Genomic DNA, 23841 nt, shown 5'->3' on the forward strand with positions numbered 1-23841 from the left:
TCTCCTGACTGGACTCCAAGTGGTACAACTGAATATCCCATCTGGTCTTTGATTGACATGTGTCATGTTCCTCCTGTGTGTACGTGGGTCCAACCTGCATTGCTTGCCCGCTACCTGGGTTGCTTCTGGCTGTGCCTGAAATATCCATTTTTTTGCTGCATCTCTATGGGTTGCAGGAATAGCTGCTTCTTTGTTTTCAGCTCCCACACACATCATCCTGGTCTCTCCAGACCATGTTGAGAGAATCTCCTTGGGAGAAACCCTGTGAGGTTGTCTGAGAACCATCTGCCTAGACACACCCCACATAGACAGCACCTCTGCTTCTGCATGATGCTGGGTGGTCTTCCTCCCTGGACCTTCCTCTGGGGTGAAGACATGGTTCCCTCTATCACCAAACACACCCCCAGGATGTGGCCCCTTCTCAGAGAGATGCAACGATAGCTACCCTTTCTTCAATTCTTCTTTAATCCTCTCCTTCTTTCACCAAACTGGGAACTGTTTTATGGGCTCCAATGTGTCTGGGTCTGTCTCCGTGTGTGTGTGTGTGTGTGTGTGTGTGTGTGAGTGTGTGTGTGTGTGTCTGTGGGGAGGAAGGAAGAAGGTTCGGACTGATATACTTTTAAACCTCAAGTCCTCCTTAAGGCCTAGGATTTTGAAACTGAAAACTTGTATAAAAGTTCAATTCCTTTGTTGCCTGCATTCCCTTGGGTCACGTTCATTCTCTGAGGCAGTATGGACAAAATGTTAGGTGCCGTCGAAAATGGAGCGGAGGTATAGGAATAACCAGAAATACAAATGGCATTGGTTAGTTTTCAAAATCGCATCCTGCCCCAAATATTTTTAATTCACCCAGAACTGTAAAGTCTCCTCTTCCTGGTTTCCACCTTTCCCTTCCCTTCCACCTTTACAAACCCTCCTTTGATTTCTCCCTCTCCCCCTCCTCCCCTCAGTTCCCAGGACCTGGGTCTGGTTTGTGTTGGGATAACTTGTGCACATTTACATCAGGGCACTTACCATATTATAATGGCTGGGATCTTCATAGGAGACTGCGAGAAACTCATAAGAAAAATGCTTTATTCCTCACTTTATCTTCAGTCTCTAAGACAGAGCCTGACATATAGGAAGGATTCAATAAACTGAGGAGAAACTGATATCTAGATTAAAAAATATCGTTTGTCCCAACTCTAAGTATTAATGACAATAGCTAACACTCACATAGCACTAACCATGCCCCTATTCTGCTCTTAGCAATTTATATATATTAACTCTGATTCTGACAGTAGTTCTGTGAGTAGGTATCTATTATTATCCTTATTTTACAGATGGGGAAATGGAGACCCAGAGAGGTTCAGCTATTTGCCCAAGGCCACACAGAAGCAAACGAAAGATCCATGATTTGAACCCAGGTTATTTGGCTTTAGAGTCTATGCTCTTAGTCTCTATGTCAGGTCATCTCTCATATATTGACTTGGCCTTTGTAGGGAGATGGCATATTCATTGTGTAAAGGATGCTGATACATTTTAAAAATTGCACTGGTCAAAAATGCCTCCAAAGAAGCCCAAAAGGAAGAAAATATAGGGTAATGAAATTATATTGTTTTACTCATTTTAACAAGGATAATTCATTGACATATTTACTTTAAAAGTGCCAAGTGACAAAAGGTCAAATTCTTATCACTGTCACACTAGGGTCAGGATGCTCATAGGTGCTAGAGGGTCATGTTGTGTCTTAGACAGTGAAGAAAACACACCCTCAAAGAAGGGAAAGGAAAAAGGAACTGCAAAGCCAGAAAGAATTGCCCATTTTTAAAGCATCTGAAAAGAAGGGTGCAGGAGAATAGGCTAGGCATCTTCCCAGTAATCTGATCTTTCCAGAGAAGAAGATATAGAATAATTCAGAGTTTTCCGTTATTTTTCGAGAACCACCAAACTTAAGTCAAATGGTAACTCTAGTGAAATAGCCATAGAAGTGACATTTAAATTGGTTATTGAAACAGCATTAAAATGAACATTTCTTTTTATAGGAGTTTGACTCAATTTTTCATAAGTTTAAGTATATTAATTTTGAGTAATTATGAGAGGTTTGGACAAATTGTCTTGGCCAGTGATAGTTAATCTGGAAAGCTTTTTCATTGCTTTATTATTATTATTATTTATTTTATTTTATTTTATTTTTTTGTGGTACGCGGGCCTCTCACTGTTGCGGCCTCTCCCGTTGCGGAGCACAGGCTCCGGACGCGCAGGCTCAGCGGCCATGGCTCACGGGCCCAGCCGCTCCGTGGCATGTGGGACCTTCCTGGACCGGGTCACGAACCTGTGTCCCCTGCATCGGCAGGCAGACTCTCAACCACTGCGCCACCAGGGAAGCCCCTCATTGCTTTATTATTGACTGCAACACTGAAAATCAGATTTTGGTGACCTACCTTCCTTAACTATAAACTATGATACTGATAACAATTATAACTTTACTTTTGTTGAAATTATGATACTTACCTACTTGTTTTTATTGTTCTATATTAAATGCATCTAGGTGCAACTAATGTGATAGAGTGGAAATATTTCCCTATTCATTAAAATGTGTTATCCATAAATTACCATGGAAGAAGCCAACCAGATTGAAGCAATGGGTATCAAAGAAAAAAAAAATCAAAAGTAAAAAGTCCTTTGGCCCACTTTGGACAAAGAACACATACACATTCATTTACTCATTTATTTAAAAAGTGTTGAGTACCTTATATACAAGGTAAAAGTAGGTATGTTAACAATGTCTATTAAATATGATAATAAATAATTATTCTAAACATGACCAGTCCATTAATTCATTTATGTCCTAATGGCTGGTTAAGTTAAATGATGGGTGCTGTCCATTTAAGGCTCTGAAGACACCCAAAATCCTGGTAAATAATATGCACTGTAGTTATAGTTATACTTCTGTTTCCAAGGCTAATAAATAATAACACCCCACTGAGGTGTTAAGAACCCCAACTAGTCACAACTATGGGTTGAGAAGTAAGCTGGTACTATAAGCCAGATCTAATTTTTTATCTGATTATGGGTAAACATTTGACATGGTATATAACTACATTAAGTACTTCACATATATGCATATGAAAATGCCATATTAAATACATATGTATTGTTAATAATAAAAGGAATAAAAGTCAATGTGGAAATTTCATTAAGGAAATATTAGTAGCCCATATTATATGCATATAGCTTTCTACTACTTATTAAACTGAAATATTCATCATTTTTGTTTCACATGTATATTTTACAGTATGAGAATTTTCATGTAAATGGAAACTATTTTGTGATGAAATTTGGAACTGCAGCAGAATCTCAGCTTTATTCTATTTCAAAAAATTTAAAGCCATGAATAACGGTAAAATTTAAAAAATGGAACTAGATAAACTCATGAAGTCACAATTCATTACTTTTACATTTTCTTTATTTTAAATTCTTCTACTGTGTAACTGTAATACCCCTTTATTATAGAATTCCTTACTAGTGTGTTTTGTTAATTGAATTTAGTCTAGAAAATTTAGATATTCATTGATTATGTTCCTCTTTTCTGTATAAGATTGAAGATAAAAGTTGAATGATTTTAAGTATTGTTAGATAAAAACATTTTTTGTGATCTCTTGATGAAAACTCTTAAGCAATTTTCTCTCAATTAAAAATAATAATAATATTCCTCATGGGGTTATAATGTGGCAGAGACATTCTGAAAGTAATTGATATATGTTAATGAGAGGAGAATATTTTCATGCTAAACAATGTCTGGAGTCCACATATTTTTTAAATGATTTTTATCATAGACGATGACCTACATCTTTATTTGCTTAGAACTTTGAAAACCGTTAACAGTAGAAAGGTTAGTACTATGTGGTACCAATCAGGTTTCTTGACACATTCAGGTTTTTTGTTTGTTTGTTTGTTTTTTCACATTCAGATTTTAATGGTCTGAACTTTCATTCAATTAGCCCTTGGCCTTTGCAGCCAGGAACCTCTTGTTTTCAGTATTTTAACTACAGGACAATAAAGCTTAAGAACAAGCTATGAAAAAAGGAAGCATCTTAAAAGCAAAAGCCTTCTCTGATCATTCTGTTTTTGTTTTCTTTATTGAACACAGACCTGAATGCTTCTGTGCCTCTAAAGGTTTAGAACACAGCTATCGGGCAGATAGCAGAATCACAAAAGTAGAAAAAGAATAACGGCTGTCATTTTAACCATACAATCATTGGCTGCTAACACTTTGAGGGGCCTCCACTAGTTCCCTGGGCTCCTCTTCTGTCTCTGAGGGGCAGGGCTTCCTGGAAAGATCGCTGTTCCTATTCCCTTGCTTTTCCAGGCAAGACAATACCACAGCTTTCTGTCAGGACCCCAAGGGGCAAAGCTACCCTTTCCTATATCCAGCCTGCCCTGACCCACTATTTGCAGTCTGTTTCCTTGAACTGTTAGGTTGGGGAAGTGAGGAGAATGGATAGGCGAGGTCATCTCTTTTCTCTTCAATATTCTGCTGAGTCTCTTCTTTAAAAAAAAATGGACGTAGGGTGGGGTGGGAATAGTCACACAAAGAGGGGACAGATTTTTCTGGAATTTTTAAATACCACCAAGGCACTGGTAGTTAAGTGGGTTAGCGGTGACCGAAATTTTTAACTTGCTGTCAATTCACAGGACAAAGATTCATGACTGCCCTTTTCAGTTCCCAAAGCATTTATTGATGGATTGATTGCCAGATTGGTCTATTTAATGGAAGGAGGCACTGTTTTGTTATAGGGAATTAAGTCAAGAAAGCCTGGCGCTGTCTGCGCTGGTGGTGGAGTCACTGGTCCCTGGTGGAGTCCAGTTTGGTCATGCTTCCTGATCCCTAACTACAGAGTTGGATAAGAAAGTGCATCAGTTAGATGTGAAAAAGCATGTGCTGCCTCTCCAAAGTCCAGAAGTGCTTAAAAACTGTGATGTATATAATTCGGAACAATAAATTACGTGCACAAAAGAAGTTTATCATAACATAAAATGAAAAAGTGACAATTTCATCACACAGTAACACTGCTCTTTTCCTTTTTTTTTGTCTTTTTTTTTTTGGTTTTGTCCTTTTTTGTTTCATTTTTCATTTCCATTTTTGTTTTTTATGGAGGGTTGGGGGAGGGCAGAGATTTGGTCCACTGAAGATTAATCACCCTCAATGATATATATATTAGAAAAAATATCAGCAGCAAGACTCTCTGGAAATAGATTCTGTTTGATGTAGCTAGTCTGTCTTTTCTGTTTTGCCCTCTTTCACAGCAGCCTCTGAAGTTTTCCGCAGGGGGGCTTTCTCCGAGGTGCCATGTCCTTGGCCAGAATCCGCCGCTCCGCCATTTTTGTGAGTAGTGTGTTTTTCCAAGTAGTTTAGCATTTCACTGAGGACTGTTTGGAAAGTGCTTAGGGCTGCGCATATTGCTGGGGTCCCAAAGCCATGAGTGATCAAACTGGAAATGAGAAGCGGTAGGAAAAAGAGATGAGCAATTTGCAGTATGATATGGGGCAACAAATCCCCCCCATTTAATCCAGAACAGTCCATTAAACAGGCATTTATTGTGATCCTAAATGGCACCAAGCATTGTGGAAGGTAGACGCAAGTCAGTGTATTGCTCTGAACAATAAGAAATTCAGGGACTATCTGGAAGAAAACATCACTGATAGACTTGATAGGCACTGATTATTAGCAGGTCTGAGTGTTTAACACACGACTTGACTCTGAGTCTCTATCTCATTCAGAAAGCCAGAAAATACAACTTTCTATGGTGTGGGAATCATCTCGTTTTTAAGAATGGCACATATGCTTATATAAGCATATATCACACAAGAAGAGATCAAAATTGGCTGAGTGTGCCTGATGTTTAGCTGCTCCTCTAACTTCATTCTTCTCTTCTTCAAGGTGATGGAGTCTTATCTGGGCACAAGGCCATCCCGCTGGAGACAACATTCCCAAGCTTCCCTTGCCGCTAAGTTTAGACACGGAACTAATCCTTCCACTATAGACCACAGAGGAAGTGATGTTTGCAATTCCCATCTGCTTAAAAGGAAAGGGTGTGCCTTCTATTTCCTCTCAAAATAGCTATGGAGCTGTGCAGCTGAGGACAAAACAAGATGGCATGAACCTACTCACCTCCAGTCTCCTAAATGAGAGAAAAATAAAATTCTATCTAATGGAAGCCACTCTTTTGGGGGGTTTCAGCAGCTAACTAATTCATTAATAATCATAACTAGTGAGCCAGCATAGGGAGGGTTGTAGCAACTTCAGCATCGGTAGCCCTTCCAACCACAACAAATATCATCTCTAGCTGAACAAATATATAAGTGTAGATTCACTCTTTCTGTGAACAAAACCCACCCAGATGGTTCATCTGCGTCCACTGTTTCTGAAGTGACACTGCCAGGTTCTCCCCATAACTCATATCTTGTAAAATGTAGAAAAACATGACTGACATATACCATGCATATATCTATCTATAAATAACATGGCATATATATTGTATATTCAATATATGAAGCCATTAATTGCTTACAAGCCCTAGGTTGTTACAGTTAGTGTGATATTAGCAGTTTTTTTAATTAATTAATTAATTAATTTTAATTTATTTATTTTGGCTGCGTTGAGTCTTTGTTGCTGTGTGTGGGCTTTCTCTAGCTGTGGCGAGTGGGGGCTACTCTTTGTTGCGGTGCATGGGCTTCTCATTGTGGTGGCTTCTCTTGTTGTGGATCATGGGCTCTAGGCAAGCAGGCTTCAGTAGTTGTGGCACTTGGGTTCTAGGGGGAGTGGGCTCAGTAGTTGTGGCTCACAGTTGCTCCGCGGCATGTGGGATCTTCCCGGACCGGGGATCAAACCTGTGTCCCCTGCATTGGCAGGCGGATTCTTGACCACTGCGCCACCAGGGAAGTCCCATTAGCAGTTTTAAAATCAGATAGTACCATCCTTCACAATCTGTTAACTAGCTAGTTATCCTTCTTAGGGTATGTAATCTTTAGGGGCAAAAATCACAAGATCTTAAAATATTTCAGATGAGGGATTTAGGATCTCAGGCAGCCGTTTTTTTTTTTTTTTTTTTTTTTTTTTTGCGGCACGCGGGCCTCTCACTGTTGTGGCCTCTCCCGTTGCGGAGCACAGGCTCTGGACGCGCAGACTCAGCGGCCATGGCTCACGGGCCCAGCCGCTCCATGGCATGTGGGATCTTCCCGGACCAGGGCACGAACCCATGTCCCCTGCATCGGCAGGAGGACTCTCAACCACTGCGCCACCAGGGAAGCCCATCAGGCAGCCTATTGATATGCCTCAGTGGTGATAATAATAATATTAGCACATGGAGTTGTTGCTCTGTTAATACACACATAAGACTCAAGATGATGCCAGACTTTCAGGAAGTGCTCCAATAATGGTAGCTATTGTTGGCTGTGGGATGTTCATGGTGAGAGTAAATTTTTCTCCATGTCCTTTATATTTTATGGGTTGCCACCATCTTTTTTTTTTTTTTTTTTTTTCGGTATCCAGGCCTCTCACTGTTGTGGCCTCTCCCGTTGCAGAGCACAGGCTCCGGGTGCACAGGCTCAGTGGCCGTGGCTCACGGGCCCAGCCACTCCGCGGCATGTGGGATCTTCCCGGACCGGGGCACGAACCCATGTCCCCTGCATCGGCAGGCGGACTCTCAACCACTGTGCCACCAGGGAAGCCCGCCACCATCTTTCATCCAGTCATTTTACAAAGCCTGTCCTATGCCTAAGTCATAATTAACATATGTTGAAAAGAAAAAAAGATTTCAGTCTCCAATTATTTAGAAAACAAGACTGCTCAACGTTTTGCCAACTATGTATACCAAAGTTTGTAATGTAAGGCATCATCATAGTTCAAGCATATGCAGATGTTGCATTGCTGAGCAGGAAAACAGCTCTATTTCTACAATGATATAAGTAGAGGGGAATCCAAATGTTTTAGAACTTAATCAGGGAGGAAGGGCATAAATGGAATTAACTGAAGTGATAGAAGAACTAATCATGGCGACACCCCCAAAAAAGAACCAAATAAAGCCATTTATTAGTGTCTAGATGCTTGGCCCTGGGCACAAACTGCTTCTTTTCTCTTGTTTTATTCCTGTTCAGGGCTCCTTGTACCATTAGATAATTTGTTTTTCCTCTCTATTACCATGTCCTCTTAGTTGTGACTCCCCTTTTCATCTAGGCTGAATATACAGAATTTAGTTCCACTTGGGTAAATATTAAGGTTAACAGCCAATATTTGAGTCCTGACCATATGCCAGGCCCTGTTCTAAATGCTTTATTCTGTACCCCCTCACATAATCCTGTCAACAACTGTAAGAAGTAAGTATTATTATTTCCATTTTACAGATGAAGAAACTGATATCCAGAAATGTTAAATAATCTGCCTGAGAAATTCCGTATTGCCTCTGTGCTTATTTATGTTCCTCTCAGGCTGTGGGTGCATTTTACATCTTCACTGTGAGAAATCACATTCTGTTGGCAGTTTTAGCTCAGCTTCTCTAACTTAACTTTGTTCTATGGGCAGGCTCGTAGACCTGGAAGATCATTCTTACTCACTTTCCTGTCTAAGACCAAGGTTCTAAAAGGCCAGATACAAAGTAGATGGGTCTGTATAAATGTTTTACTTTTCCATGTTGAGAAGAGTGGTTGCCATGATGAAAACTTCTCAGGCTGGCATCCCTTCTTGACTGATGGCCTTCCTTACCTCTATCAATAGATTATTTCTTTTTATTGCTGGTAGGTATTCCATTGAATGGGATTATTGCAATTTGTTCATGTAATGGGTTATTACTAATTTAAGGGCTAATATTTAAGAAATAGAAGTGATCGCTGAAGTGCTGCATGGTTTCAGTAATAATTGAGTTAACAAGGGCTAAAGGTTCCTCAGTTTCCAGTGGAGTGCTGCAAGACTTTCCCATTAATCCCACTCTGCTCCACATCTTAATTGACAATGTGACTGACAGTGTCATGGATTTGTAACTTAATGGCTATTATTAAAACAGAGAGAAAAATTCCTGCACTGGTTAGCAGAACCAAAGTGTTGAAATACCTTCATGTGGTAAAAAGCTTAGTTGGTGGGCTAAATCAATGATGTGAAATTTAGGAAAGATTAAGGAAAACATATCTGTTTGCAGTATGTTGAAAGAGGGAGAGAGTTGACTCAAGCAATTCTTAGGGAAAAGGCACACCAAGTCAGTAAGTCTAAACCATGAAGGGAGGATCAAAATGTGAGCTTCGGATCATAGCTAGTCAGGCTTAGAACTCCATTTACCTTGAACTATTCTCTCTCTGTCTAAGCAGATTCCAGCTCATTGATTTAATTTTCCTATTACTAATTTCACCCTGAGGAGCAGGAAGGTTCTGACAGACACCTGCTGAGAAAATCCAGACTGTTGAAGTTTATGCACCTGATGTTCTAGAAAATGTAACTTATATTTAAGTCATCTTCTTAATTTTATTCATGGTTTTAAAAACTCCTATTTTGCTAGACTTCCTAATTAACATTCTTTAGAGCATCTTTCTTCCACATAAACCATCTCTTCAAATTGGCTGTTTGCTGGATCCAGAGGTGAAGCTCTATTTTTGACTTTCCCCCTAAGTGTTAAAGTGTGTTCACATCTCAGCAACTGGAGAGATACCACAGGGTAGAACCACCCTTTCTAGGGAGACGGTGTTTGTTTGAGTGTGCGTGCACATGTACATGTTGTTGACTTACACTGTTTTTATTAACCTGAATACATCCTATAGATATAGATTTTAACTTTTTAAAGGAAAATATATTGCAACAGCTCAAAATGTATTCTCTATCAGTGGGATTAAAAATGAAGAAATTGAGACAGAAATGAAAGAGAAAATAGAGGATGGTAGAGAAGAGATTGCTATTTGAAAAAGAATAAATTATAATCTTTTCTCCTTTTTCCCCATGTAATTTTGCTAATAAGGTGTTATTAACAACCCATCTTTAACTCCAACAGTATTTATACTTACAAACTACTTGACGTTAATGATGAGGAGTTATCAGGAGACTTCCATATAATAGAAATTTCACAAACTCCCTATGATCTCTGGCTAAATGAATTTCTTTTGCTTGTGGACAAGGCCTTACGTATTTATCTTTAGACTCTCCAAAGCTTCAGTGCTTACTTGGAATATAGGTTAATATAGGATTCTGAATGAACATATACCAGAGGAACAAGAGCTGCTTAACTTTCCTTAATCTAAGTAAATATGGTTTACATTTCACCAGCTTTCTTGTCCGCTAGAGACATGGTGCAAAGCTGTTTCCATATTGCTCTAATTGTCCTTCAGAAATGTTTTATCATCACTTCAATTGATTTGTCTGCACGAATTCAAATTAAACCACTCAGGCAATTTTCTAAAACATAGCCTAAAGCAAATTCCTATGGAATCTTCCCTTGAATTCTTCCTATCTTGGCAAGAGTTGGGCCTGGCACATGAAAAGATGCACAACATTGCTAATTATTAGAGCAATTCAAATCAAAACAACAATGAGACATCACCCCACACCTGTCAGAATGGCTATCATCAAAAAGTCTGCAAATAACAAAGGCTGGTGATGATGTGGAGAAAAGGAAACCCTTATACACTATTGATGGGAATGTAAATTGGGGGAAAACCATATGGAGGGTTCTCAAAAAACTAAAAAGAGAGCTATCGATACGATCCAGCAATTCCACTCCTGGGTATATATCCAGAAAAAAAAAGGAGAGCACTAGTGCAAAAAGACACATGTACCCCAATGTTCAGAGCATCATTATTTACAATTGCCAACATATGGAAGCAACCCAACTGTCCATCAACAGATAAATAGACAAAGAATATGTGGTATGTATTAGCCACACACATAAAATTAAAGCCTCCCATTTGCAGCAATGTGGATGAACCTAGAGAATATCATGCTTAGTGAAATAAGTCAGGCAGAGAAAGACAAATACTGTATGAAATCACTTATATGTGGAATCTAAAAAATAACACAAATGAATGACTATAGCAAAACAGAAACAGACTCATAGATATAGAAAACAAACTAGTGGTTACCAGAGGGTACAGGGAAGGGGGGAGGGGCAAGTTAGGGTTATAGGATTAAGAGATAAAACTACTTTGTATAAAATAGATAAGCAACAAGGATATACTGTAGAGCACAGGGAATTACAGTCATTATCTTATAACATTTAATAAAGTATAATCTGTAAAAATACTGAATCACTGTGCTGTACACGTGAAACTAATATGATATTGTAAGTCAACTATACTTGAATTAAAAAAAAAGAGTTGGGCCTGGGCTCAAACACATCCTTTCCACCTACTAAGGGAACACTGATTTAACAGGATTAAAAGGAAAATAAAAGTCTCATTCCTATTCGCCACTGAGGACTGCCTCACTCAGTTGTGTCTGACAACCAAGGACAGATTCGTCTAGCTTTTGGGATACAAAAAGCTGGAAGTAGTAGATACTATTATACTACAAGCTAGAAGACTGAAAATCAAGAGAAAATACTCTACCATCATCATTTGGATAATTAAAGCAAAAGCTGATTTTTTTGTGTCAAATTTCAACTTTCTATCTGGAAAAGTTTTTGGTGTGTGTAAAGGTTGAAATAGTTTGGGCTATCGTTCCTATTATTTTGTTATGTTGCATCATTCCAGGGGGTGTTTGGTCTCATGTACCTTTGATTTTCCGAATAGCATAGAGATGCCACTGTTATCAACCTCAATTCTGCTTTCCGGCCTCTGGGAGGCATGCAGGCAGCAAGATTTAAAGGGAAGACAAGCCTCCTTTTCCTTCTCTCCTGGATTATTCAGAGACTGCAGGTTTAGGTCCAGCTGTAGCCTGAGGCTCAGTCTGTACTCCTCACTACTCTTTTACGTGGCAGATGGAAAAATGCCTTCTTCCACTCATGAGAACAGCCATGAGGGCAGGAGGCTGGGAGACAGACCCTGGAGAACACCAGCAAAGGATTGTGGGGCTTCTCTGCGAAACCTTAGTTCTTTTCAGAATCATGAGGGGAAGATGCTTCATCTCTCTGAAGTGGCACAGCTCCTGAATATAGGTCATGGGAAGAGACCTCAGCCTGAGGAAAGCAGCTGGGTCTTATGCACCCAGAACTTGATGGCATCTATCCTTTGTAGCCAAACTGGTTGAGGAAGCAGAGAAAAAGGAAACTGACTGATTGTGTTTATTTTCTACATAAATTGTATTATCCCCTAGACCCCGGGGCTTTTAAAATGGAGTTTAATTGAGGTGCATAATTAAGGTATATGGTTCTCTGGTAGTGAGTAGCAACCCACTTGTTAGCAAGGCCTTGTCAGCACCCACAAATGTTCTATGGTTTCTTTAGCTGGTGGTTCTCAACCCTAGATACATGCAAGAATCACCCAGGGAATTTATTTTAAAAAATGCCAACGTGCGGGTCCCACCCCACAGATCCTGATTTAGCTGGTTTGGGATGGATCCAAAACATCAGTATTTTAGAAACAGTACTGAATAGTTTAAATGTAGCTAGGGAGTTAGGCGTGTTCCCTTAGAGCCAAGAAATGACACCTAAATACCGGGTTGGTTATCCTCCCTGGGTAAAAGAGGAAGATGAACTTTTCCAGCATTTCCCCCAAGAACTTCTGCAGAACCTTAGTTCCATGGAATGTTAATAGGTATTCTGAGAAAAAAACAGTTTCTGTGATCAAGTTTTGGAGACAGGAAGCTAAGCATTCCTTCCATTCAAAAACATTTTGGGGAGCTTATAATATGCCAATTGCATTGGCGTACCTCTAGAGGAGTATGGTAGTCAGGGTTTCTTGAGCCAAAAAAAACACTTGACCATGACACACTTTCAAGGAGCAGCTCATGGGACTATGAAACTCACTTTGGAGAAGTGCATTTATGACTGTCCTGAACCTCTGCCAGGTTGGGAGACGTGATTGCCTATCCACCACTCTAAGGTCACATTTCTCCTGTTTTTCTCAGCCACTTACTCTGAGGTCCCAAAGGGATTGAGTCCTTGTGATTCCATTTTACTTCACTCCATCTCATTAGCAAAGGAAGCTAAGGGTATAATCATTGCACACACATTAGGAGAGACCAAAGTCAATCACATCCAAGTCAATTTTTTGAAGGTAAAGACATTTTTTTTATATCTCCACCCTATTTTTTACATATGGAAATAGAGCTTTTTGGGATAAATTAACCATGTCCTTATATTCCTCCCTATCAGACAATTCATATTTTCTTTGTAGAATATGGGAAGGAAAATGCTAAGCTGAGGACTTGTGCTCTCTTAGATGAATTTAGTCAACTGTTGACTTCTGGGGAAATTTTTTTATTGAAGTAACCTTGGTTTATAACATTATGTGAGTTTCATGTGCACATTATATTTCTACTTCTGTATATACAACAGTATGCTCACTACCAAATATATAGTTTCCATCAACTGTTGACTTTTTTAAATGAACAAGTTGCTAAAACATAAAGAGAGGAAGTGAGATCACATGGAAACACAGCATAAATGATTGAGCAGTAAATGGAGAATGGAATAAAGAAGCTTAGAAGGAGCCTTCCAGATCATCCAGCTTAACTGTTGTCAATTTACAGATGAACCTGCAGAGGCCAGACTAGTAAATGTCTGCTCTAAATCCACACTTCCAGCTGGAAACCGAGAGGAGACTGAGCTAGACGCCCTGACATCCATTCTGAGTATTTCCCATGACTTCGTGCTGTCTCTCCCCCAACCCACAGATCAACAAAGATAGAAATTATTTAAATACAAATTTACCAAATTATTCACATGTAATTGTTAGGGGACAATGTTTGCAAATTTTTATTAGAAACAGTTGCTTCTGGTTTCTCTTGTTTGAATTACTAGTCTCCTATGTGCTGAACCTAAAAATCCATTAAAATGTCATCAAATGACTTGCAATAGATGTTTTTATGTTCATATCTCCTGCAGCATTTGGTTTGGGGCCACGCACTTTGTGAAGTACAATAAATACTGGCAACAGATTTACACTTTAATTTCCTGCTTAATGTTAAATAAAGGTAAGTAATTTAATGTAGATTTATGCAAGAAGGGCACCATGGTTCTACGTATCTGCTAAGGAATTGAAAACTGTTGCCTGTTTTATTTTATAGTCTACATTTTTTTCTATTGAAAGTTTTACTTCAAGGGAAAGAGGTTTTTTTCTCTTACGTAAATACAGGCTGTCCTTTTTTATTTAAGTAGTGAATAAGACCACTTACAGGTATGTTTTTCTTTGCAGTTGAGAATGTAAGTGCACTTTTGGAGTCTAGGTTAAAGTTTTAAAGTTTAATTTCAGCCTTACCTAAAGGAGCTTAAGTTCGGAAAACATAGGATTTTTTTTTCCTTCACAATTCAGGCCTATTATTTCCAACATTCTTAAAATGGTCTTCGAAGTCCCCTTGAACTGGCAGAACATCCTGAAGGAGTCAATAATTCTGTTTCTTAAATCTAAGCCTAGGCATGTAATTTATTTTATGATGTTTTCTTTTGGGATTAGAGATTTAATTGAAATTTCTTTATTTCTCTTCTGACACTAAAAATGCTTTCACAAGATTAATAAAATCATCCACTCCTGATTACCTTCCCCACCATTTTCCCATCCCAAGAAAATGAAAAAATAAAAACAAAAAACAGAAACTATACACATCTTAGGCTCCTTGGAGAAGACGTGCTCACATTTAAGTAGAGACACACATCCTATCTTCAGTGTGTTGCCAAGCACATAGCACTCAGAAGATTCTAGTTGAGTTGGCTGGAATGCATGTCATATGTAGAACACAAAGAGAAGGGGGATGAACAGCCCAGGAAGAGAAAATTCAGAGAGACACGAGCGCTGCCTCTAGAAACTGGGAGGGAAACAGGATTAAACTGACTCTATAGGGCCCCCAAGTAGTGGGATGTTAGGGAGACAGATCTTGCCCCAACGGAGGGAAGGCATTTCTAATAGAGTTGTCAGAGATAGAAGGGATGCTGAGGCACGAAAAGAGCAGCCTATCATTGGAAGTTATCAAGCCTGGGATGGGTGACAGCTTGACAGGGATGTTGGAGGGAAGATCCAAATGTTGGAGGAGAGTGGGAAACTTAAGGGGCCTTCCAACACTGAGAATCAATGATGAAAATTTAATCTCCAGCAAACAAAGACATCTGGGACAGCCTATGCATTTCTTATTTCCAAAGTGTTACGGGAGTTGTAGGAGGGTCTATTTCTAAGAAGATGTGATGTCAGTATACTTTGTGACTCAAATAGAAGAATTTAAGCACATTGAACATTTCAGTTCCCCAGCCCATGGTCCAATTAAAACACCAAGGCCCTGGGAATGAACCAGAGGAGAATATATCCAAGACATAACAGAGTTAGTATCATATTCTACATTTAGTAACATATAGGTATTGGGCACATACTATGTACTAAGTACTGTGGATAGACAGAGGAAATCCTACAAGGACCTACTGTATAACACAGGGAACTATACTCAATATTTTGCAATAACCTATAAGGGAAAATAATCTGAAAAAAAATACATATGTATGTAAAACTGTACACCTGAAACTGACACGGTATTGTAAATCAACTATATTTCAATAAAAAATATTTACAGTAAAAAAAAGGGGGAAATCCTTTCCCAATTATCCCAGATAATTACCTGCACTCTACTTAACACTCTTATAATCTCTCTATGTTATATTTTAAGTCTTTGTATGTAACTGTCTTCCACTTCAGAAGTACTTAAAGATGGGACAATCCTTTAGCCATCTTTGCACCACCTGCCATTAGCACAGTAAAATACAAGAAACAGTAAAATATCAGGCTCCCAAGGTGGGTGTTGAGAAAGAAAACAACCTCATTTTTCCAACAGGTTGTTTTCTCTGAACTGAGCATTAAAAATAGTCTCGCTTCCTCCCCTTATTTACGTTGTTCAACGTGCTTTTGCTTGACTTTAGATTCAAGGATATTATAAGAACATGAGACACAAAGAAGGGCAAAGTTATTAAGATTTCTTGAGATCTCAAAGAAGGGAACTCCTAACATTTCAGAAAATTAGGGCTCTGGTTTCATCTGAGCTGAGTCTGTTCTGTCCATGAAGCCCCACGCCACCTTGGTCTAATTGCCATCACCATTCCGGGGAACTGTGTCTGTGGGGACTTCTGCAGATTTCAATCAGTCGTCTTCCCCTTTCCAGTAGATGCTGTGGTGTCTGCTCTGTTCTCTAAAGCAATATACACTTTGGATGGTACTCAGTAAATTATAAATAATGGATAAACCTGCCTCCTGTCATTTTGATAGAAACAAGCAGCTTTCCAGGCTGTGAGTCAATCACAAGAAGGGTCACTACTCTCCCCACAGTTTCCCAGAGCACCCTGATATGTCAGCTACCACAGAAAACTGGAAGTAGTTATCTGGGCTTTACAAGGCCAGATCATTCCCTAGCTCTACCTAGACATATTCAATCCGCTGAAAGTAAGCCATGGTTCTCCAGGTACCAAATCAGCCACCCTGGAAGATGTAATTCAAGTGGTTTGCACTGGGAAGGAGATTCTGACGAAATAAAATAGTAGCATTAGTTGATGCTACTAATTAGATTCGTCTCTATGCTTATCCAGTCACACTCTCTCCTTACCTCTTTCCCAGCCAGCACTCAGCAAAAACAGTGGAAAATCAGACTCTGCTAATGGACTGTTTTCAACGCCAGATGTGATATGTTTCCTTTCTAACACATTTTTCTCTTGAGCTGATGTTTCTTTCAAATTAAAGTTACCACCGTCAGTAGGAAATTATGAAAGAGACACCTTCCATGTTAACACATTGTTACCCAGATTATTAGCAGGATAATAGATGTAGAATCTCTTTAATTCATTAGAGTATAAGACAGAACTTTACATAATTCTCAACGTCACTTTAAAAATGAATTAGAGGGCTTCCCTGGTGGCGCAGTGGTTGAGAGTCCACCTGCCGATACAGGGGACACGGGTTCGTGCCCCGGTCCGGGAAGATCCCACATGTCACGGAGCGGCTGGGCCCGTGAGCCATGGCCACTGAGCCTGCACGTCCGGAGCCTGTGCTCCGCAACGGGAGAGGCCACAATAGTGAGAGGCCCACGTACCGCAAAAAAAAAAAAAAAAAAAAAAGAATTAGAAATGTCAAGGGAAAAGAAGCTAATAGTCTAGGAATATCCTAGGACTGTGGTTTTTAAAGCTGTCTAATTATCAGAATCAACTTCAGGTTTTGCAAATTATACAGATGCCTGAGTCCAATCGTAGACTTGACCTATTGAATCAGATCTTTAAAAGTGTACTTCAGGACTCAAGATTTTTTTTTTTTGGCAACGTCATGCAGCTTGCAGGATCTTAGTTCCCCAACCAGGGATCGAACCCATGCCCTCGGTAGTGAAATCATAGAATTCTAGCCACTGGACAGTCAGGGAATTTTTGTCTTCTTTTTTTTTTTTTTGGCCTCAAGACTTTTAAAAAGCTCTAAGGGAAATTCCACTATGAACCCAGGTTTAAGAGCTACACTTTTAAAGTGTGAGGTATTTTTCCAAGGTCAGGCAACAAGCTGATTTTACAGTCCTATTAAGATATTTTATTGAGGCTACTTTTAATAAATGCACAATGTAAATACAAAAAACCCCCACACATTTAAATTTGGTTTACATCAGGAGAATTAAATTTGGATTTTAATTGGAAATGTCAACCATGTTTAAAACTTTTGTTTAAAAGAATATTGTTTAAGACATGCAAAAAAATAAAGTTGGACACATCTTACACCATATACAAAAATTAACTCAAAATGGATCAAAGATCTAAGCATAAGACCTAAAACTCTAAAACTCTTAGAAGAAAACACAGTTGGGGGAAAGCTTCATGACACTAGATATGGCAAGGATTTCCCGGATATAACACCAAAAACACAGGCAATAAAAATAAAAATAGGCAAATTGAACTACATCAAAAACCCCTGTGCATCAAAGAACACAACAGAATAAAAAGGCAACCTACAGAGTGGGAGAAAATATTTACAAATTGTATATCTAATACGGGGTTAATATCCAGAATATATAAAGAACTCCTACAACTCAACAACAAAAAGCAAATAACCAGATTTACAAATGGGCAAAGGATGTGAATAAAGAGCTCTTCAAAGATGCCATAGAAATGGCCAACAAGCATATTAAAAGATGCTTAGCAACATAATCATTAAGGAAATGCAAATCAAAACTTCAATGAGATATCACCTCACACTCATTAGGATAGCTACTATCTACCCCGCAAATAAAATCACAACAGTAAATAACAAGAGGTAGAGGTATTAGAACACTGTGCCCTGTTGGTGGGAATGTAAAATGGTGCAGGCACATTGGAAAACAATATGACATTTTCTCAAAAATTAAAAATAGAATGACCATGGACATAGTGATTCTACTTATGGACATATATCCAAAAAAATTGAAAGCAAATATCTTCAAAAGATATTTGCACACCCAAGTTCAGAGCAGCACTATTCACAATAGCCAAGAGGTAGAAGCAACCCAAGTATCCACTAATGGAGGACTGGGTAAGCGAAATGTGGTATACATGTACAATAGAATATTATTCAGTCTTAGAGGAAAGGAAATTTAACATGTGCTACAACATAGATGAACCTTGAACCTTGATGAACCTTGAAAACATTATGCTAATTGAAATAAGTCAATCACAAAAAGACAAATACTGTATGAGTTTACTTATTTGAAGTATTTAGTCAAATTCATAGGGACAGAAAGTAGAATGGTGGTTGCCAAGGGCTGGGGGGAAGGGGAAATTTGTTGTTTAATGGCTATAGAGTTTCAGATTCGCAAAATGAAAAAAATCCTGGAGACTGGTTGCCCAACAATGTGAATATACTTAACATTACTGAACTGTACACTTAGAAATGATTAAGATGGTAAATGCTGTGTTGAGTTTTTTTAATCACAATTTTAAAAAAAGATATAATTAAGGAAATTTGCTGTAAAGTGAATTTTGGTTAAGTGATTTTTAATGTCATACTACCCGCCATTGTGAAATCCAGAAGATTTCATCTAAATAAATAATCAGAATGTAGTTAAAGAAAAATATATGAAAAAATCTGACCAACATTACAAAAGCATAATAAATGGGAGTCATAACTTTCTGATAGCAAACTACTCAACATATCAATAATAATACCAAAGTTTTATAGGTGATACATTTATAAGTAGATATACCATGTAATGTTAAATGTGTTAAGATATGGCTGTACATTTCAAATTGTTGTGACTGAGAATCTGCAGCCATATATCTTCTTGAGAGTTTTATACCCAAAATGTAATCTCTCTTTTTTACAGAGAATGAGGAGGAGCAATTTACCATATATTTAGCTTTTCTCTGGGAAACATCAGACTAGTTTCTCTGGGTAATTCTAGACTAGCTTGTTACTATATTTTGCATGGGGAGGAACCAAAGAGCATATAAAGCACATGTAGGAAACATTCAGCTCAAGTTTAGAAATGAAAGTTTTCTCTAAAGAGTTCTGTGGCATTAAGTTGGCAAATGACTCAGGTATCAACAAATTAGCAGATTGTGTGTACGCTAAACAGACAAATAGTTTGCCTATTTATTTTACACTGTAGCTGATATCCAATTTACCCATTGATGCCGTAGTCTGTTTTGAGCCTGAAAAAGGACAGCTCACTGTCCAATAAAGGCTGTGACCTCTGTGATTGGAAATGACCTAGCAGACATGACACAGAGCCCCAGTTCTCTGTATTCCAACAGTAAGTTCCTTCTTGGAGTAAATCTGTAACTCAACAAACTTTCTTAAATCCAGAATTGAACTTGTGTAAAAATTATTAAGCTGTGAATTGAACTTCTGTAAAAACTATTAATCTCTTAAGTATGTATACAAATAAAAATGTGGAAAACATTTGTACAGATATGATACTTTTTAAATAGATATGGCAAGGATTTTAAATAGATATGGCAAAAAGTACAATACTTAGATATTGTACTTTTTAAACTTGGATCAGTGGTGCAGTAAACAGTATATCATTTATTGAATGCTTACTCTGTATTCATTTTCTCATTTTAGCTCACTACCACCATGTAATGGAGTGATTCTTATTCCATTAAAAGCTAGGGAAAGAAAAGCTTGAGAAGAGTACATACATTACCCCAAATAACCCAGCTCAAATGTATTAAGGGTCTGGATTTGAAGACCGTTCTCTTGACTCCAAAGTCTTTTGCTCTTAACTTTTGAGCACTATGCTTTCTCCCAGTTTTAGTACACTCACCTTCACTAACCCAATTGAATGGTAGAAGAAAAGTCCTGGGAACTTATCCTACATCTGGTGCATTTTTAGAAAACAAATCCTTTAGTCTTCAGAGATGTGTCTATTACACCTTGAGGAGTATTGTGACATTATGAAAAATTAAGTATTTTATTTAAAAGTCTCTGATGTTGCAGATAAAATTCCAACTTCCTTAAATATCCATTATTTTGTATAATGGAATATCTTCCTCAAAAGCATTATAAACATTGAGAGGTATTGAAAGCATTTTGAAATTTAATTATGTTGGTCTTTCCTTACCATTGTTTTTTTAAACTAAATGATAATAATAAAAAGAGGATAAATAAACATTTTTATTGATGAGAAATGTCATGTAGGCATTAGAATTCTAGAGTTTAACATTTGGAAGGCACCTGAAAAATTATCATGTTCGTTTCCACATTGCAACCAGGGCATAAATTAACCAAGAAAAATAGTCTATTCTCTTCCAAAGAATTTCAGAAAATGAAATTTAAGATATACTTTCAATAATACATCCTGGGTTCTTTAAAATATGCTTGTGTGGTCTAACTTAAGAACCATGCGCTGTTTCTAACTGCAGAGAAATCATTAGCGTACTCCTGGAAAATCAGTCTAGGATGTCCCATTAGTTTCTGTCACATCGTCTGCCCATTCAACGATTCACCTAATCAAGGTAAAGAACTGTGTAAAGGATTTCAGGATCCTGATCTAAAAGTGCTATTGTTTGAAATAATAGTGCTCACAGTCACAGGTTCTTTGAAATCACACAAAGATATAAATTTTCTGATCCAAAGTGCTTCATGCTTGAGCTATTTTTACAATTTGTTCTTAGGTGCTTGGAATTTCAAAAATTTCAGGCAGTCACCATATATATACATATGTTTTATCTCTAAATGGAACTGTGATAGGACTACAAACATGTCTGGGTTAATAAAGATGGCTTTAACAATTTAAAAGAGTCTTAACAAATTGAAAAACCAGTCTTACCTGAAATGTGTTAAGTGTCTCTGGATGTCAAGGTCTAGAATTGGAGTGGGTCTGGAGGATCCCAGCGGTGATCTGTCTTGGCTCAAGAGGTCTTGAAATTCTTTACAAATTTGTCTAAAATAAAAGATTCAAAATTAAAGTTGAACTCTTGAAATGGGGCTTTAATTTCATCCCATGATATTTTTTCAAAGGCTTGTTTTCTCTTTTAAAAGAGGACTAGATAAATATCATAAAGCAACCTCTGAAGTACCATCTACAACATACAGATGAGGTTACAATGAGTTACAATAGCAACTATGCTCTCAAGTTGATCATGCTCTCAAGATGATCATGAAACCTTTCAAGTGAGTAACAGTCCATGAACATTGACAAAACCAATGTTCATTTTTAAGGTGAATATTCATAGATTAACATCAGTATAAGGGAAAAATCTATACAACAGGATCACAATTAATAATTCCTTTTAAAAAAATTAAAATGTGATTCTGGGGGTGGGGTATCATGTTTGTAAACAAGTTTAAATCAGGCTATAGGCTTATTTCAGAGCCATGATTCAAGTAGACTTTGGGAAATCCCTTTCCCCAATATTTCATTATAATTCAGACTCTTCTGGACTAAATTTGTAGTTTTAATATTTGAAGTAGACAATCACCCAAATTTAGTCTACTAGCCTCATTTTGTCTCAGAAAAATGATTACATTGTGCTCCATGTAAGATAGTTTCTTGCAAAAAAGTATCAGCAAGGGCATTTTTCTGCTGCTTTTCTTAATTAAAATGATTATGATTTCTGATCATTGGTTTCAGTTTTAATTACCATATTACCATGATTGTTCAATAACAGTAAAGCCCTTGTGATACATAGTCCAAAAGATATGTCTGAAGAAGCAAACATATGAAGGAACACTGTGTGTTTGTGTTTTTTTAACAACAAAACACTAGATTAATGCAGAAGCTGAAGAGTGAAGTAAAAGACTGCTGAGGAATTGCTCAAAAGAATCCATCAACTAAGTGAAACCACTCCATATTCAAGGCATAATATGATAGTGATTAGGTTTTTTGTCTGGATTTACAATGGGCAGTCACAAAATGTCATAATGTAGCCCTGACTATAATTACCTATGGAGCCAAAATCAAGTACAGAAGGGTCAAATTATTCCAAGTGAAAGTCACTCCATGGGCCCAGCCACTAAGTCCTCTCCAAAGCATTTGTGTCATTAAGCAAAAAACTACTACAAAGGGACAAAATGTCTTGAAGCCTAAATAACGTACCATTGAGTTAAAATCAGAGGAGCCTTGTTTATTATAAGGTACCCCATATTTATCGAATTCTTCTGGAGATCATTTGAGACTTTTTTTTTTTTACAAGCAATGAGTCTCAGTTTTAATGCCAGTGTTCAAATATCATCATTTCACAGAATTTGCCTTACTCATTTTGAACAGAGGTGAAAGTAAAAGAGGGTCATAGGGAAAGGAAAAGCCAAACAACAAACAAACAGATAAGTCCTTACCTGCTCTAAATCAAACAGGATCCTCCATACCCCCCTGCTAATGTTTGGTTGAGTCTCAGATGTAGCATCTAAACGCATGTTTTAACAGTGCATGTGTGTACTTCCACTGAAAATATTTGATCTGAACTTCTCACTTTTTCTGTTCTGAGTTAGACTCAGTTGGCTGACTTTCAGGTGTATTGCCTATTTTTAATTAATGAGTAGCAACTTAAATGTTGATGTTATTTGTTGGCATCAAATGATGACATTTGGTGGGGCATCGTTATCTGTTGCGCTTTATGTTATTTAATAGAGTTAGATGTATTGTTATCTTTGTTTTTAGAAGATGTCTTACTAAATTTTAAAATACAGACTCTTGCTATCATTTTTCAGACTAGCAATGTGAATTACTACATGGTAGGTCATCAGTATGATGCATTATTACAAAGGAATATTGGAGTTGTTTAACGACTGGTCTCTTAATTTTCTATCAAATTAAAATGTATTAAAAATTTAAATGGAGGTTAAAACATTGCTTTACTTTGTGTGTTATGATATGGGAATTTCTCAGATAATTGAATAAACTAATGTATAAGTTGGCAAATCAACTTCTTTACTGTTTAAACAACAGAGAAAGTTACAATAAACTTAAAGTTGAGGAAGAAATGAGGAAAAGGCAAGTGTGGAAAAATGTAACTTATGCTAAGCAAGTCAACTACTCCACACATGAAGCTGTATCAGGAGAAGTTTCAGAATTTTCAACCTTGATATTTGATTCTTCTGCTTAACTCACTGACTTCGGACAGCCTCCAGACTTAAAAACAGATGGCAATTTTGTAGATTTCCTTTAGGCAATTATCATCATCACATTATGACAGTTACAGAGTTATTATTTTTATGCTTAGTTTTATTCTTATTTAAATTATTATTTATGAAGCTACAGTAAGAAATACTCTTATTTCTCCAAACAAAATGTCACATTATGAATTA

The 23841-nt window shown here is 37.7% G+C and overlaps 1 protein-coding gene across 1 annotated transcript in view; it reads right to left on the minus strand.

Annotated features, from left to right (window-relative positions):
- Window positions 1–5254: 5254 nt before the first annotated feature.
- Window positions 5255–23841, minus strand: part of TFAP2D (transcription factor AP-2 delta) — a 53789-nt gene continuing 35202 nt past the window's right edge. Inside the window, exons 7-8 of the mRNA XM_060110885.1 lie at window positions 21365–21478; window positions 5255–5474 (exon numbers count right to left, since the gene is read on the minus strand). Of these exons, the coding sequence (XP_059966868.1) occupies window positions 5255–5474; window positions 21365–21478 (334 nt within the window). The remainder of the gene's footprint in view (window positions 5475–21364; window positions 21479–23841) is intronic.

The sequence above is a fragment of the Mesoplodon densirostris genome, chromosome 10 (genome assembly GCF_025265405.1).
Source record: "Mesoplodon densirostris isolate mMesDen1 chromosome 10, mMesDen1 primary haplotype, whole genome shotgun sequence".
Lineage (NCBI taxonomy): Eukaryota > Metazoa > Chordata > Mammalia > Artiodactyla > Ziphiidae > Mesoplodon > Mesoplodon densirostris.